Raw genomic sequence first — 17,125 nt, forward strand, 5'->3', positions numbered from 1 at the left:
AGTATTGAATTGTGCAATTTCTTTATATAAATAAGAGAATTCGATTTGGCCTCGACTTACTTCTAAATAGCGTTCGGGCTTCAGCTTGTGTGTAATGTTTATGGATCAGATGTGCTATTTCAAGCTATTTTGGCTTAAAAAGAACCGGAGAACAAACTCGGGACTGATTTGCATCCACCTCGAACAGACTCTTAATGTACAACGCAAGCGAAGTGTTGTTTGTATTTTAGCTAACAATACGTGTCCATATCGGTATTAATAGGGAAACACATCACCATATCATTGGCACTCGAACGATAGTTGCTACTTTCATGTATAATAAACCTATTGACAATTGACAAAAACCTAACCAAAACCCCATAATATTTTTCTTCAGCACTATCCTAGTAGACTCCTGCTGGAGCAATTTCAGTTAGTGCGATAGGTAAAGCAGCTAAGGAAAGGTCATAGGCTGCCAGATAGAGTAGGCAGTAGCGCCATGAACTTGGAACCAGAAGTTCTAATCCGGCTGGACACATGCAGATGAACGCGGTTTTGTCGTTGCAAATTTGTTAATAAAAATATACATTATAGAGAAACATCTTGTCGATTCAACTGAATTCTACACTTGGTTCATGCGTACTTACCTAAACAATTTTAGCGTTGAAATGTACAGTGACAGCTTAATTGTTCTCGACTCTCCGACTGGTTCTTTTTAGGCTTGGTGTTTTTTTTTTAGGTTGGCTGCTGTCATCATCCAGTTATAGCTGCAGGCTTAACAGCTGTTTCAGGCGGCGCCCATCAGTTGACTCAGTTATCGTTACCGGCTAACACTGCCTCACCTTACTAGCCCACCAAACGTTCAAGTAACAAACGAAAATGTCCCTTTTTCCCTTACCAAGGCTTTTTTACCTCATATACCATCTTCTTTCTTTAGAGAAGGCTGGTGCGAATAAATTGTCGTAGAAAGAAAAACAGTGAAATTTGCATTTGCTTTACTACATGGAGCTGCCTTCCTTCCGGGCGGGCGAGCTTTAGTTTCGTTTGCTGACTGGAACCTATCGTCCAGGTCGTGTTTCTCTAAGCGTCGAATCCCTCACGCTCGCGAAGTGGCTCCTTGCGATGGTCAGCTCATGTGGCATCGTTACCACTCAAGCCATCTTTCGATCTCCATCTTATAGAAGTAACACAGTTCGCAATGTTAACGTCTAGGCGCCATTGCTAGTAAAGCCAAGTAAGTAGTTGGAACTGTTCAGTTGAACTGCTCGTTTGCGATGGGTCATCGCAGCTGTTGAGTATGTCCTAGGTGTAGCTATCAACTCTGTTCAAGTTCATCGGCCACAAAGTAAAGCAAAGGTCGAGCGTTGGAAAAGACGTATATAAGACGGGCGCGACATCTGTTCTGCCGTTAACAAACGGAGCACACTATAAATGTGGACCTGCGCTCACAAGGCTGTTTATACGCACAACAAGGGGTTCTAGCGATTCATTTGTTTATCTGTGTTGTATCTCGCGTATTGGCTGTCAATTTCCCTTGTGATGCCGACCGAAAATTAAGCAAGGGAAGTAGCAAATAATGAGACATGAGATATGACTTCCGGCTTTCGCGTTCTGTATCACCTGAGAACGATTGCTGCTTGTCAAATACCTCTTTAGTTTAGACAGACTCAGTTGACGAGTAGGTAGTGATCACTTTTGAACGGATATTGGTTTTCTTATGTCAATTAGAGATACAGCCTTTTAAAAAGGGAACATTTTTTGAACGGCCGCATTTAAACGGCTGAGACTACAGTAGCCAAAAATATTCGTCATCGAGCGTTTTTCCCGTACGATCCCGTACGATCCCGTACGAATGTTCTGTAACTCACATGACCGGGAAAGTAACACAAAGTGATCGCAGGTACGGCGACTCTAGATGCTTTCCTGGATCTGCCAATAACTAGTGTATATAGACCGCTTAATCTTACAATTGTTTGCGGGCGAGGCAAGGATTAGAGAGATCTTACTCACGCATGGATCTTGCAAAGACGTCGGTATTACCGTCCGTACTCTTACTGGCATTGAGGCGTAACGATACAGCTCGAAATATGTATCCAAACAACTACAGTATCAAGGGATCTTGAGTTATAAGCAATAGCAACAACAAGCGCCGCTTGCTCTATTGGACGGTGACAAAGCGGAAAACATTATTTGCCGTTCGGCCTCGGTTGGAGATCTTGCCCCAGTCGAATATTGTTTGATATATCTATAATCAGACAGTTCCGATCCTTGTTTACGCCACAAAAGAAAGCGTCACACTGGCCATTAAGCTAAAGATGAAGAAAAATTGCATCAAAGAAGTGACAAGCGGGAAGACACCCAATATGGCATTACAAATGCAGCGAGCGCAGGATGTCGGGCAATCCTATGGAAGACAAACCCCTTATTTGTCAAATTAGTCGGACGCTTGAAATTGTAATACTTTTTGATGAGTATTCACGTTAAGAGAAAGCAGTATAATCAATTTGGGGAATTTATCAGTGACCATTCATGGAGATTTCACAGCCAGACTCAAAGCTCCGTAGCGTTTTAATCAAAATGTGTCGTTTTAGGGCACCTTTAGACAGTTGCGGGTCTGCATGACCGCGCTGTCGGATAAAATTGCTACCAACTATTGAAAACTGTGGATTATCTTCTGCAGCATTAAACCTAAACTAGACTTTTCTATAAAACATTAATGAATAAATTAGCCTGTGATTTTGAAACTAATCGGAAATGAAAACGCCAGAACAGAAAAATATTCTGGCAAAATTCCTGGCAACCTCCTTAAAATACCGGAACAATAATAAAGTAAGTAAATAATAAGTAAAAACATACTTTCTTGCCAATGTCTGCGTTCTAATGACGTCACTTCCTGAATAAACTCAGATTTCTCGTTCTAGTTCAACTATCAAAGATATCTTTAAGTTAATCAAATGCTGTTTATTGTATAGCTTTCTCGTATAACATTCAGCTACTTCGGGTTCTAATTTTAACGCACAAGGAAACAACAGAGCTCACTATTTAGACCTATTACTTTAAGAAGTTTTGCTGATGATATTTCCACACAGCGCTCATTACATACCGTAGTTATTTAGAAATTCAGTAGTCTATTGCAAAATTTGGTGATTGTATGATACTTTCTAAAACATGTAATTTTTTGCCAGTTTTTAATTCAAACAAATAATGGAAACAAAGTTGTGGATGAAAAAGATTTTTAAATATGCTGTTTTTTTTTGGGGTAGAAACTTACGTGAACATTAGAATTCTTTTTTCCCGTCTAGCCGACATTAGAATATGCTAAATTGGCGTAAATTGGATACTTCATTTAAGTATGCTGGCCGATGAAATGAGATCTGAAGAAAAAGTTGGAACCTGAATCAGTTACATTTGTCTTCATGTTCGCTTTTCACTTTTTCTCTGCCCTGTTTGCTTTTTTTATATATTTATATATTATACGAAAATAATATTTTTTTCTTTTGGTGAAGAGGATTTTATGTTGTGTTGAGGCTCCAAAGATAGGCTTGCCAAATTCAAAAAGAGGATCTCAAATTTGGAAAATGCCGCCCGACCTTGGTCGGGCACCCGAAATCGATAAAGCAATGAGTGGCAAGCGACGTATCAGTTGACCAAGAAGTATAAACTCTGAACACTAGACTACCATCGAGGCATCTATAAATGTATGTATGTATGTATTTTATCAAAAATTACGAGCGCAGCTGGGCCATAGTCTGGGTGAGATACGCGAAAAAGTGAAGCTTCACATTGATTCGGACGATACGCAGCCACAATAATAGCTTCCTATACGGAGCTGTTATTGATGGCAACAAGTGGAGTCTCTATGTCTATATGAAGTATAGGAAAGAACTGACAGTTCCAAGGGTCTAAGCCCAGAATGAAACGAGATCTTCATCCCAAAGAGCCAATTAGTGCGTTTACTCGATCTATGCCACGTTTTCCCGTTCGAATCCCGCGGCGCATTATATAGTCGACAGCATATTGTGTGCAGTGGCGTATAAATGAATTCTTAATTATATTTATGTAAAATTCTATGGCACTAACACAGTCTTGTGAAAGAGCTTTCTACATCTGAGTACTTACCGTAGACTTTGTAGCAATATGTTCTCCATAGTTGGCCTATTATTAGGCTATTAATAATAGCTCAAATCGTTGATCTGATATATATATACTTACTGTACTTTACATTTAATAGCCACCAGTAATGTTCGGTGCAAAAGAATGCATATTTTCTGTCGTTGTTTTAAGATAGCCGAAAACTTGTTTGTTTTATCGTCTTCTCCAATTCGATAGCCATCTCTTTAAAAATGGCTAACACAGTTAGTACGTGCCTTGGAAATCTAAGGGTACTGATGTAGTCAAATACAGAGTACTTTCAAAAGTAAACATGCTTAAAGATAAAACACTGTCTTTACAAGTCGAACAGGTCTAGTAATTATTATTTTTAATATTTCCCTATACATAGCGAATAGATCATCACTCTATCAAACTATGTCAAGTTACCAATGGTTAAAGATATAGAGAGAAAATATTAAAAAACTTCAAACAACCAGATAAAATTTTCCTCGAATTATTCTCAACTCAATAATAGATCGAATTGAGAACATTTTCTCTAAAAAAAAAAAAAATTCGATCGCCAAATTAAGTATATTATACCATTCCTTTGAAAGTTTACCGCATCTGAAACGGAAAAGGGATTATATTACCCTGAACTGCTGTTGCAGGCCAGTGCGATCTGTCATTTAAAATAGGTTGTGTACTCTGACTGAACACCATGAAGCGAATCAGAATCGGTGAACTTCAGACATCTCCATACACTGTCACCTTTCTAGCGTGCTACTATAACTGCCCGTAAGTGGTTTATATAAAGGTAAAATATATACCAAGCTCTGTCTTTTTCAAGTAACGTTTATATATTTCGGAAATTACAATACCTGTTAACAAGTGCACTAATTTTTTGTTTGTTGTGTTATTATTCCAGCGAGAATTGAAGTGATTCATTGTTAGTGTCGCACTTGAAGGTCAGTGACGTTCGTCAGTTGATTTATCGATGGGCGGGATCGTGTTTTACGTAGCACGGTCCCGCCCATCGGTTTTTTCTTTATGTACCTCACATAGAAACAGCTAATGGTGGTGTTGCTGGTCCATGCGCTCCGTCGAAAATGAGCCATAACCAACGGAAGTTTTGCGCGGAATGAGACCTAGAAATGTGGGAAATGATTAACAAACAAAGTCAGGTCAACGCAAAACAAACCCATACATTTATCCTTCAGCCGCGCAAATAATGACATACAAGATATATATAGTTTGTTTACAACTGCCGAAAGGGTATGATAAGGAACTGATTGTCTACGACTTAATGGCAACATGCCCTAAGCCGTGTTGAAATCCTAGATAAAATCGTTTCCTGTGATTTAGCAAGCAAAATGTAACGTTCCTTGGCTGTACACGAACAACGTCGAATTGTAGAACCATTGATACCATGTGTTGTGACCCAATAGCGCGCTGTCGGCCCACTGACTTTTCCTTTGGCAGCCGTCTCCTAGAATAGAATAGTTCACCGTGAAACAGTGTCTGGGCTGTTATGGCCATCGGTTTAGAAAAAAGCTTTGGGTCGACTGCTAATTGGCCAGTGCATCAGTATCGAAAATGAATGAAGCAAACTAGTTTTCAAGTAGCATATTTGAACGGTACAAAAACATGGTCTCGCATATTCTCGTGAATTGTAGCTAGGTCAAAGTATTCAAAAGGTTTTATGGATTACCACGTCTAGTCTCGATGTCAGGATCGGCGGTGGGTGGTCATTTCGAAGCGTTCGGTGTTCTATACATAGACATTCCTGTCCTGGCGGAAGACAGACATCTTGACTCTTCTAACAATATCCAAATATATCGGTTTTCATTTATGTGACATAAAGGAACTTCGTCTGTAAAGCGTGCACTGTAACTAGAGGCACTCATGCTGAACAGATCTGATTTTATTTTCCAAACTAGACTTTTTTACTTAAAGGTTCGCATCGATGGAGGATGATTTTATTCGATTTTTTAGAAAGTCTTAATTGAATTTTTGTTAAAAAATAATTTCTCATTCGGAAAACAAAAAGGGGGCGGTATTTCGAAAATATAACACGATTCTAAATAGCATTAATAGTGAAATCGATAACAGCGTCGTTATAGCAACGAGAACTTCCGGGAAGGTCGAATAAAAGGATTTGATTTTTTCCTCATTTTAAAATAGTTTTTAAACACGTAGAATCGTATATGTATGTATATATATATACCATGTCATAATGTAACATAATAATACAAATCTATCGTAATTTCATAATGCCACTTCACAGCTCTAGTGGGAATAGATAGAGGGCAACAATCTGTGTGCATGCTACTTAGAAGTACTACCTAATACTAATAATTGACTCTATTTAACGAACAGAATGTTTATAATCTCCAGAGGTTAGTTGAATTTTTTTGAAGGTATAACATGCATTTGTATCATTGTTTACTTAATTACTGTGGCTTCCTTCAAACAATTACACAGAATATCTTGCTTACGGCGTTATATCCCTGTTACTCACTTATATATGTAACATATTATAGAGTTTTGAATAATGAAACAATATTAGGACCGGCAATCAGCTGCAAAAACAACAAAAGATACTGCATTTAATTCGTCAAGTAAAATCACCTAAGCACAACTAGTAAGCTGGCGCGATGATCCATCTTCAGGCTAGTTACAAACAGGCCGTCGGTCACCTATACATATCAGACTACAGGAACCAGGCATGTAAGCTAAGAGGTTCTAACCACTTTTTCATGTGTACGCTGCCGACACCAGGAGATTTCAATCAGCTGCTATTAGGTCACATAAAAGTTCTATCATATTAGGTTTTACAATGTTCGTTTCGAATCACATTGAAGAACCATCGAAGATTTCTTCTATCACATAATTCGTTGCAGCTTGAAAAGTAATCATATTATCTCGATATTGTGATCATTTCTAACGTTCAATAAGTGCAAGAGCAGAAGTAAATATCGCAAGTTAAAGTTGTTTCTACTGATTGGTACAGCGCAGGATAAACCACCAAAGCCGGTCGATGCTGACCCCTCAAAATTATTCCATTATGCGCTTTTTTTAATCAGCCGCTTTCCTTGGATGGAGCTCCTTTTGCAATTTAAAATTTCTTCACCTTTGACTCTTTTGCAATCTGTTTCCTCTATATATTATTGTTTTGTTATTTACAAATATTTATTGTATTTTTTTATGGATGAAAGATCCACAAAAAAATGAAAGGGCTGTGTCTTGTAATCACCTTTTTTGATCTCCTAATTATAGTCGGAATGTGACGGCACCACGCCGGGTAGAATGTTGATCGACTTCAAAAAAAAATGACGAAGGAGACGCTGAAGTTTTTTTCACCCGGCGACTGTAACTGTCATCTGCTCACCGGAATACAGCGGTATACGGTTCAGCTGTAAAACTTAACATATAAAAACACCCGCAGAAGCCGGTAGAAAGCAACCGTGTCAGAAGTCACCTTGAACAGATAAGACGCCATTTCAAATTTACAAAGAATTAGCTCAACTTACGTAACGCTTTAGGGTTGGCCTTTTTTGCTGAACGCAATTTCGCCTCAGGGCAATAACATGGAACGCCATTGGGATCTGGCTCATGGAAGGTCTCGTTAGATGATAAGCTCGGTAGCTAGTAAGCTTGAACATCGAATAGCAACAAAAATATTTAAATTTTGCGCCCTTTTTATGGATATTCCTATATATATGATATTCGCCATTTATCGTACGCCAACTCATCGCCTTTAACATTTTAAAACCGTCGTTTATGAAACCTTAATGCATAATCGAAATAGAGTTTGATGTACAATTCATCAGCACATCTACTTTATGTGTGAACTTTTGTGATGGAGAAGTATGCTCGCAAAAAATGCTAACATATATATGTATATATATATATAAACATTATCAAACTGGTAACTTTCTTGTCGGTATGTTGCAACCCTTTGTTTTTATAACTTGTTTGCTAACAATAAAAAGTCACGGCCGACTTTGACTTTAAACATGAAAAATTAAGGCACAAAGAAGGCAGCTTCGTGTATATCAGCCTACACCAGCCTCTATTTAACACTTGACGCAAACAATCAACTGTCGATAAATCCAGACGCGTAATGGTATCATACATTAAAGACAAAGCAGATGTGTAACTGCTATTGCATAAATTCTCGAACTCGTTGCCCATAGGTTACCTGGAATCTGCAGACATTACGACTAACTTGGTAAAGTGCTTTCAACTTCTGTTTAATGATACCGCCGCGTGATTCCGACCCCCCCCCCCCATACCGCAGCAATTGGGCAATACCTCCTTGCTATTAGAAACGTCACGTACAATTAATCACTGATCACTTATATTTATGACATCGAGACATACGGTTTGGGTGGAAGGAAAATTATATGGGAATTAGCTTTAATAAGGACGGCGGTCTTCACTGATTACTCGTTATGTGGACCCCACATTGATACAGACTTACTATAACAGAAAATATCTTAATTTCTCTTAATATAAGTAACGTATATTCTATTTCGCCATTACTGATCATTGGAGAGCAGTAGACGTTAAGTGCGAAAGCATGATTCGTGTGAAAATGCTGGTGGTTGTGCCGTTCTTTAACTTTTTATGTTGTTTTCTTTTGTGGCTTTATAATATGGGTAAAATTATTGGCTGTATGAAAATAAGTAATAAGTGTTGCAAGATAACCGGCAATGCGTAATCACTGGTGTATTTGGTCGTTAAATATGCTCGGCGGGAGCTATTAATCTTCGCCCGTTTGTATTGGCATCAGAAGGCAAAGAAGTTGACTTCTGTTTTGGACAAACCCTCAGCTAGTCTGGAACATGTCAAGAAAATCATTAACCGTAGATTTTTTAAATTCATTTTCTTCGAAATTCGTTTTCTACCTTTTGATACGACCCTGTAGTTGCTGGATAATCTGAAATGATGCTAAATTCGGACCTTACGAACATGGAGAGCCTATGTTCAAGTTGATAAGGGATAAATTTATGCGGGCCATAGTCAATCCCTGCTTAAGTTTTATGCCAAGTTGCGTTAAGTGTTTCTTCTCAAGCTCATGTCCCCATGTTCACGCATTTAAATCTTACAACAAGGCGCATTTCATACGTAGTCGGTACCTGTTAAGTGTATCTAAATATGCATTATCTAAAAACGGGGAAACACATTAAAGTCTGCCCTCTGTATTGCCACTTCAACTTTGGCCTGTGGGCATCAGAAACCTTTAAAAGCCGCAGTGATGAAATCTCGAAAAATTCGTCTGCGTTGAAGCTTTATAAGTGAAGCTCGAGCATCGAGGATAATCTTGCTCTACGATGAAAAAATGAACAGGCCCTAAACCGGTTAAAATTGTCGTTGCCAATGCCCAACTTAGGTCAACTAATGCTGAAATAGCAACACCTTTTTCGAGAAATTAAAATACTTGGAATTTAGTTTTATCAGGTACCTCCGTAGCTCACTCTATAAAGCCCCAGAGCTGTCACACCTCAGTAAAGTACTCGACTGGTTTAAGACATGTCTCAAAAGCATGAGACAACTCCTTCTCTTTAAAATTCCTTGCAAGTTTATTCGCAGAAACTATTTCGACTAGCCATATTTGATTCAAAATAAACAAAAGTAGGATCGGCTTTGCTAATTGTCACTGCAAAGGGTTTTAATCTCAGCTAGAAAACCTTGAGCGCTCTTACCGGCCGAAACGTGCTTAAGCTTTGAACGAATCAACGATCGTAAGAAGAACCCTTCCACCGTAAAGAGAAATAACTATTAGAGGATTACCATTGCATTGTGACTGTCGAAATTGCATATGGAGACCCAGCATGTACGCTACACCCTGACCATGACTCGTCAGTGACGTCGACGACTGAACGTCATCGTTAGATGTTTATCAACTGTGAGCGTTTGCTGGTTCGCTCGCATACACACGACTTAACTCGCTGCGTCATGACATGGCATAGCAACGAAAGCATACCTTTGAAATCCCAAACCATTCTTCGACCCCTTTGAAACCCACCAAGGCTTTTTTGACTTAATTATTAGTTCTACGTGAGCGACTCTTTTCTTGCGGTTAGTGTGTGGCAGTAAACGCGCGCGACGGTTCCGGCAAAAACTTGGCAAAGGGCTTAGCGTAGTAATGCAAGCCACAGAGCCCGCATAGTGCGTCGTTGTCATCGGCCGTTGAAATGAGTCATAACACGTCATGTTCGTGTGCGGATACACATTGATCCAGTTTTACAAACTAAATTAGAAAGATGTTTCTTTTCAGGGAGCCGACATCTGATCTTTGTCGATGCTTGGATAAAGTCACAAGTTATCAACTAACAATTGCCGCTTGTTTTGCTTGCTTCCTTTTAATAACTTATCGATAATGCCTATAACATGTAGGTCGCATTGAGGTTCAACTAAATTGTTTCGTAAGGGGAACTGATACAGCTGATAAGTTAGACTGTATGGTTTTGTAATACTTACAATTTTCATTTATCTAGGTGAACAACAACAGCTAGGTATCGGGCTCAAAGAGATGGTAGTTCAGCCGTACATATTGTACGATACGGTCATGTTTCATCAAAGAAAGCCAGATTTATGTTTTCTGCTAGCTAATTTTCTTCATACACATTTTATTGTTTCTTTTTATTTTTATTCTTTCCATGAGAAAGAAATCTGGAAAATCACATAGTGTCTTAGATCTTAGATAAAGATGTCCTAGATCATGCAAATGCGATATCATAAAGGAAGAACAATAGGACCTATGAGAATGGATGCCAAGCAGGTGTATTATCGTATGAATCAGGTGTCGACGTGCGGGCTTTGCGGACACACGATGAAGACAACAATTTGATTTTCACTAAATGAAATAACGCAAGCTTCACGTATTCAATAGCGTCCATTACTTGTGAGGAATTCGGGGTGTTTAGCGATTCAAACGGAGTCCGCACACAGAGAGCTATCATTTAGTCACTCACGATAAATTAGTTAAATTTGATCGCACATTTAGATCCGACCTTACCAAGAATCTAAAACCCTTTATGCCACCATGGTATATTCATAGTCTCTACGTGAATTTTGGCTCTAAGTGAAATACTGTTGTACATATCATCAAGTAGCTAAATCGGTAAAAAAAAGGTCTCCAAAAATATCGTGTTCTGTGCTCTTTCGAAAAAATTCAATATCAGAACTTCGTGATTGAGTGACCACTTATAGTGGGTTGGCTTTTTTGCCAAAGAAGAACCTTTATCAAATATACGTGTCTGAAAGTTAAACAGTAGACAATACCAAGAACCTAAATATATTCGAACGTTGGAGAAAAGATCGAACCCAAGGCTATTTCAGCTGTCTCCTTTACACGTTTTTTTATTTTTGCCAAAGGATGAAAACAATATAATGAACTTTCAATGCTATTACATACGCGAATTGTCATTCGAGTCATCATAGTAGTGAATACATATCAAGTAAAAATGTTTAAAAATCCAGATCGCATATAAAATACAAAGGCTGATGCCCCTGAGTATTTATGCTTTTGCCAAATGTCCATTGTACGTGGGATGGCAAAGGCATATTTGCTTATCTTCATATTTCACAATAGGGAAGCATAATTATCTTCATGGTGGTTGAACGAGAGCATTAATGAAGCCGCAAAAAACCAAGCGCAGGATTTCGAGTTTCTAAAACAAGCTTACGAAGCAGCCTGTAACGCTCAACAATCAAATCTCACAGTAGATTATGAACCACCTAGGGCCGAACATTAATTAAGAATGACAGCTTTGGCTTATATTTAAATGCAAGGGCGCATGAATGGGTGATTCGTTGTACTGCACTAATGAGAAGATCATTGAACGGCAGTGTGCCCAAAATTAACATAAGTTCAAACCTATAAGGAAATTTTGAATTGACTCGCGTAACACTAACTTTATTTGTACGACGTCATCGTACGCTTCTTTCAGACGGCGACATACTGCTTGGTTCATTGACATATTATTGTTATCACATAATATGAGACGTTAATAGAAAAAAAAACCTACTAAGGAAGAAATTTTCCCATCAACTTCGTTAATGATCACGAAAAATATTCCTATACATCACATATCGTTACCTTCTCTTACCTCCTGAATCGGTTCCACCCCGGCACCGCGCACAAGAAAGCGCACGGTCATCAAGTGCAAGTCCCTGCAAATCCCACTTGCACTACGGGCATATTTCTGTTCATTCGACTAGATCTGGTGCTTATGGGTTACACCGTTGGTGACCTTATATCGTACGGGTCACCCCACTTCCTCACTTTGTCGATCGTTGATTCAATCAGCGACTTCAAAGCGGTTGCTTATTTTTTGAAGGCAAAAAGTTCGGGACGAAGATCTTCTTCAATCGCTCCTCCGTTCCGAGAGGGTTATGGATGCCTTGCGACCAGGGCATGCTGTTGGCTAACAGCCACAGGAGAGGAGGCAAAAAACCGGAGTCGCTCTTTTAAGCACCGCATCATCGGCGCTCGCTACCATACTGCACTGACGCAGAATTGCGCTAGCCGTTACAACGCACAATCAGACACGGCTTCCGCCAAATTTTCCGTATACCTAGAACCATTCTAATTAGAGTTAATTGTTGCAGCTGCAGAGCGTTTTCGGAATTCTAGAGAACTTTATTACGTAGTCTGATTAAAGGTAACAAAAGCAGTAGTACATCGACGGAACCATCTTGGGCTACCCGGCGGCGCGGAAGTGCGCATGTTTTTTTCCTTTGTCAAAGACTAGCCAGACTAATTCTTGCTGCAGTTTTAGCATCGTAGAAAATCTTCCTTGGATTCGTATCGACCAATCTAGAAGTAGACATGGTGAAAATTACAGTGTCTATTTTCTTTATAGTGTCGTGTCTGTTCACAGTATCTAATGCCTATACAGCCGTTATGCCTAAAGTGAAAATGATTAATGGTAAGTGCGTAACGTATTGTGTTTTAATTTTTTAAATAACTAATTAACGGTAGCATCTTTCACGATACCTATATACTGGCACCTGCTTCATATGGCAAATTATCAAAAAGCACCTGTCAAAAAGTGTCAGATAAAGCAAGCTGTTCTTTCTATCATACCATGCTTAAAAATCATTTTACTGACTGCCTATACATTGTACCTGTGAAAATAACGTTATAACAATAATTAATACCACTCGCAACTTGACACTGGCTACCGTTCATTCTTTGAACCGAGTAACAATTAAGTCTCTTAAGCTTTTCAGGGCCATTGACATTGTTTAATTGAAACAATACATTGTGAATACGGAATTATTTCACTCATACATGTTGTTGTTTCCTCTTCGGAAGAATGTTTAACGGCTTAAATAGCAGAGTTAAAGATCCGATGCACACTTGTTTATATCCACAGTTTATGTTTCTAGATCGGCGTTGGCCTTAGCTTCTTCTCATGTAAACTGCATAGCCTAAGATCATTACTCGCTCGGCATAGACATATACAGGGAACTTTTTCGAATCACCGTTACACGTTATCCGTTAACGGTCCTATTGTAGAGAATACGTTTGCTTCGCTATCGGTTCGTCTAGTAAGCTGTTCAGTTGTCTGCTGCGTGAGCAGATTTCTGGTCACTGGCTGCATTTGTGCTGAACGCGACTTCGTTGTCGCTTTAAATTCTGTGTTTTTGTGCGTAGCACACGTTATATCCATTAAATTTTACGACAGTAGCGTACGGAACCGTTGAACTCCCAAACTGTCAGAATTTCTACAAATTTTGTTACTGGATCCAGTAGAGTATCAGATGATAATTTGTGACATCATTGACCGTACTGGTCGGCTCCCTTATTGACCGCTAACTTGACGACTTGAAAGGCACCTTCACAATTTCACGCTGTTCTTTCATTTCTGCTTAACTTGGAGCAGAAGGTTATTAACAAACACCAGATGAACAAAAACGCCAAAAAAGCGTTTCGAATAAAAACGCTCGAAGCCCATTATGTCGATGACTGAACGAAGGGTGTGCGCGTCTTAAAAAGCACGCCTCCTTCGTTGCTTCTCGCAATAATACCCTCAAGGATACAAGGTGATTTGAACTTCGAATGAAAACTACCAATGAAGTCACTAAGTGTTAGGATGAACGCGTGAGCATAAGAAACAATGCGAAAGGGTCGAAGTCGATCATGAATGAAATGAAACCATTTATCTGAACTGTCCCCTTGACCATTGTTCTGGGTCTAAGTAACTCCAGTTTTTGCCGAAGGTTGAGTGGTAACCAGGAGGCATGGTCCTAAACAATGTAGTTGCAGACAAAAGTATCTCCATAGCTTTCTTTATTTTAAAACGACTGAATTCTACTAGATCCTATGCATTTTATCGGATACAAAGTCCATTTTTGTACACTTATGGCCTTTATATATATTCCCGTATTTGCCTTGTGTCGCGTACATTTACTCAAGGATCGAAGAGCAAATGAGCTGAACGATGACTTCGACTGTCCTCTCTCAAGCTGTTGAATCAAACGCTACGTCAAAGTCATCCGCGCGTTTATATTTTACCAACGTCTAAGGCATGCCGTCGAAATAAACATCTTCTGTGATAATAGTTTCTTATCTGTTTTCTAGTCTACATTTGATGGTTCGCTATTTTACTGAATTATCATAACTTCTTCTCCATTCTGCTAAACGTCGTTCGTTCGCAAGCTGTCATTGTTGCGCAATGAAGCCTGCACCAGGAACCCATCGAGTGTAAATATACAACCAGAAAATTTCCAAGATTTGAAATGACCGCGCGATTGGCTCGTTTGCACGTACGACCAAAACGGCGTGAGCAGCAGCAGCACTACGCACGGTGACAGTAATAACCTCTGTAAACTGTTACGTTGTGCAATAAGATATAGGTGCCAACGAAAAAAAGTAAAATCTCGCGCTATAGAGTATGATAAAGACGAAGCAGTCAATTGGAGTTTTGCCGTTTCTTTTATCACATGATCTATAATAATCCAGTTTTAGAGGTAAGTGACTAAATGCCACTGTAATTTCGTCTTTTTCCGCCTAAAGTCTCCCCTCCTTGTGTGAAAAACCATCAGGGTAAATGTTTGCCTTCGGTCTAATACTGTATTTAAATGAACACATTTGATAAAGTTTCCGCGTAACATAATCGTATATTAATTAGCAAACAAAAAAAAACCCGCCCATGATACCGCATGGGCGAGAAAAGGTTGTTCTTATTTTTTCGACGTGCTTTCCTATTTTGCCTAATTCGATAACATCTGTCTAGTTGTGGTCGAAAGTTGAGTAAATCAACAGCTAAAATTGTGACCGTTCGGGAATTTGATTGTCTTGGTGAGCGTGTACACGTACGCACGTACGACACAATCAAATGCTTCGACCAAGAACACGACCCAATATAAGCAGAGCTGAGTGAAATTTTTGCTTTGTGCAAAGCACGCGCAAAAGGGAGCAAAGTGGAAAAACTCAACGAATTGTCAACAAAACCAACCAGTCCACCAAGCGTCGGCTTCAGGCTCCAGCAAAGAAGAGCTATTGCCAAATACGCTAAGCCGTCGCCAACTGTCTCTGAGAAAAATGCAAGAGTCGGTTTTTGCTTGACAGGACAGCACGCCTTAGATCCATTCTACCTCAACCGATATGTCAGCTCGATGGTACATTCAAGTGGTATTGGTAGGTTGCAGTTTGGCCTGCTGCGCACTTTTCTTATGTTGATCTGAGTAAGGCTCAGCAAAAACCGCCTGTAGTGGAACGACGGCTTGTTTGTCACAGGTTATGATGGTGAAATTTTACTGTGCAGATAACATGCAATGTTTTTGGTTGAACTACGTCTTTCGCTGTCTTCCGGTATGTCAGAGTTCTTCTGGAAACTAACGTCTCCGATTATCTTCCTCTCTAGTGCACTCCTTGCACGCGATCGTTGTGTCTATGTGTGGGCATGTAGCCTCGCACGCGACCTTTGCACTCATTTCGTTCGTTTGCTCGAGTTTACGAAAAAATGAACCAGAGGCACTAGCGTATCCTCTGGAATAAGGGGAAGCAAACTGCATTATATCGAAAGCATGAATCCGCGGAACATAATAATGATAATAAGAATGCATGCTTTGCTCCTTATTTAGATGCTGGTGACCTTGCCTAATAAAAGTACGGGTTAAGAGGTGTATAGTGTTTAGAGGGTATGCGAAGTATCTTACACATTCATTTATATTGCGTTTTACATTAGTTTATGTGGCGGGCTCGATAAATTGCTGGTGAAAGTCTTTCCGATCGATGTGCTCTATATCTTAACTAACCAGCAGATCCAAATGCGTTCTTATTTGGTAGCGGTGATCTTTGAGGTGCCATTTTTTCCAACTACTATATGATGTATATATTATAAATAATACAATAAGTATTATCAAAATTAGTGCAGCATTATCAGTGACCCTTTACCTGCTATTCGCGTGAATTTTGGACCCGTGTGCGCTGCTCGAGCAGCGCACATTGTTGATTTCGATTGTAAGGTCGCTGGTCAAAACAACGGCCCTGTGTTAACAATTCTATTTGATAAGGCCATTGCTTCTTCTCGCTTGCGAGTTAGAAAGTAGTTTGCAGAATCACTATTCCAACGATGGCAGGTACGTAATCTGTTTTATAACTGAGCTTTCTTTTGAAAGCTACAGAGATAATGATGATGACATTTATAACCTTAGGTCGTTTGACTAAGTGATACTGGCACAAAGTAGTCTATTCTTTGCGGAATCGCCTCTCTTGACTACTTTGTGCCAGATATGTGTGAGGCATATCAGCATATGAATTACGGCAAGACAAGTGTTAATTATTCTCATAGCTGTGAGACACTTATTGGGCATCGGCTTTACTGTAGGTTCGACTGCATGCGAACTTCCTAAATCAACTACCTCAATCAATGCCAGCCTATAGCCATAGCTGCAAGTGACTGCTAGGATATATATATATATGTACGTATAAAACTTTGGCTTATTTGCATTAATTAAATGTTACTATTTTTATAGTCTAACGCTGCATATATAGCACACTACATATGCATGCTTAGTCTTAATACCGTCCGTT

At 39.4% G+C, this 17,125-nt stretch overlaps 1 protein-coding gene and 1 long non-coding RNA gene across 2 annotated transcripts in view; one reads left to right on the forward strand and one right to left on the reverse strand.

Annotated features, from left to right (window-relative positions):
* Positions 1-2,925: 2,925 nt before the first annotated feature.
* On the reverse strand, positions 2,926-12,417 carry LOC111254668 (uncharacterized). Its single transcript, XR_015317815.1, has 5 exons — positions 12,189-12,417; positions 7,602-7,724; positions 7,325-7,492; positions 5,780-5,887; positions 2,926-5,557 (listed from the first exon to the last, which is right to left on the reverse strand). It is a non-coding gene; the product is annotated as an uncharacterized LOC111254668 (long non-coding RNA).
* Positions 12,418-16,648: 4,231 nt separating this feature from the next.
* LOC111254666 (U-scoloptoxin(16)-Ssd1a-like) overlaps positions 16,649-17,125 on the forward strand; it is a 4,396-nt gene continuing 3,919 nt past the window's right edge. The window contains exon 1 of the mRNA XM_086975837.1: positions 16,649-16,671. Coding sequence (XP_086831963.1) covers positions 16,665-16,671 — 7 coding nt within the window. The 5' untranslated portion in view covers positions 16,649-16,664. The remainder of the gene's footprint in view (positions 16,672-17,125) is intronic.

The sequence above is a fragment of the Varroa destructor genome, unplaced genomic scaffold (assembly GCF_002443255.2).
Source record: "Varroa destructor unplaced genomic scaffold, Vdes_3.0 BEIS01000007.1, whole genome shotgun sequence".
Taxonomy (NCBI): Eukaryota; Metazoa; Arthropoda; class Arachnida; order Mesostigmata; family Varroidae; genus Varroa; species Varroa destructor.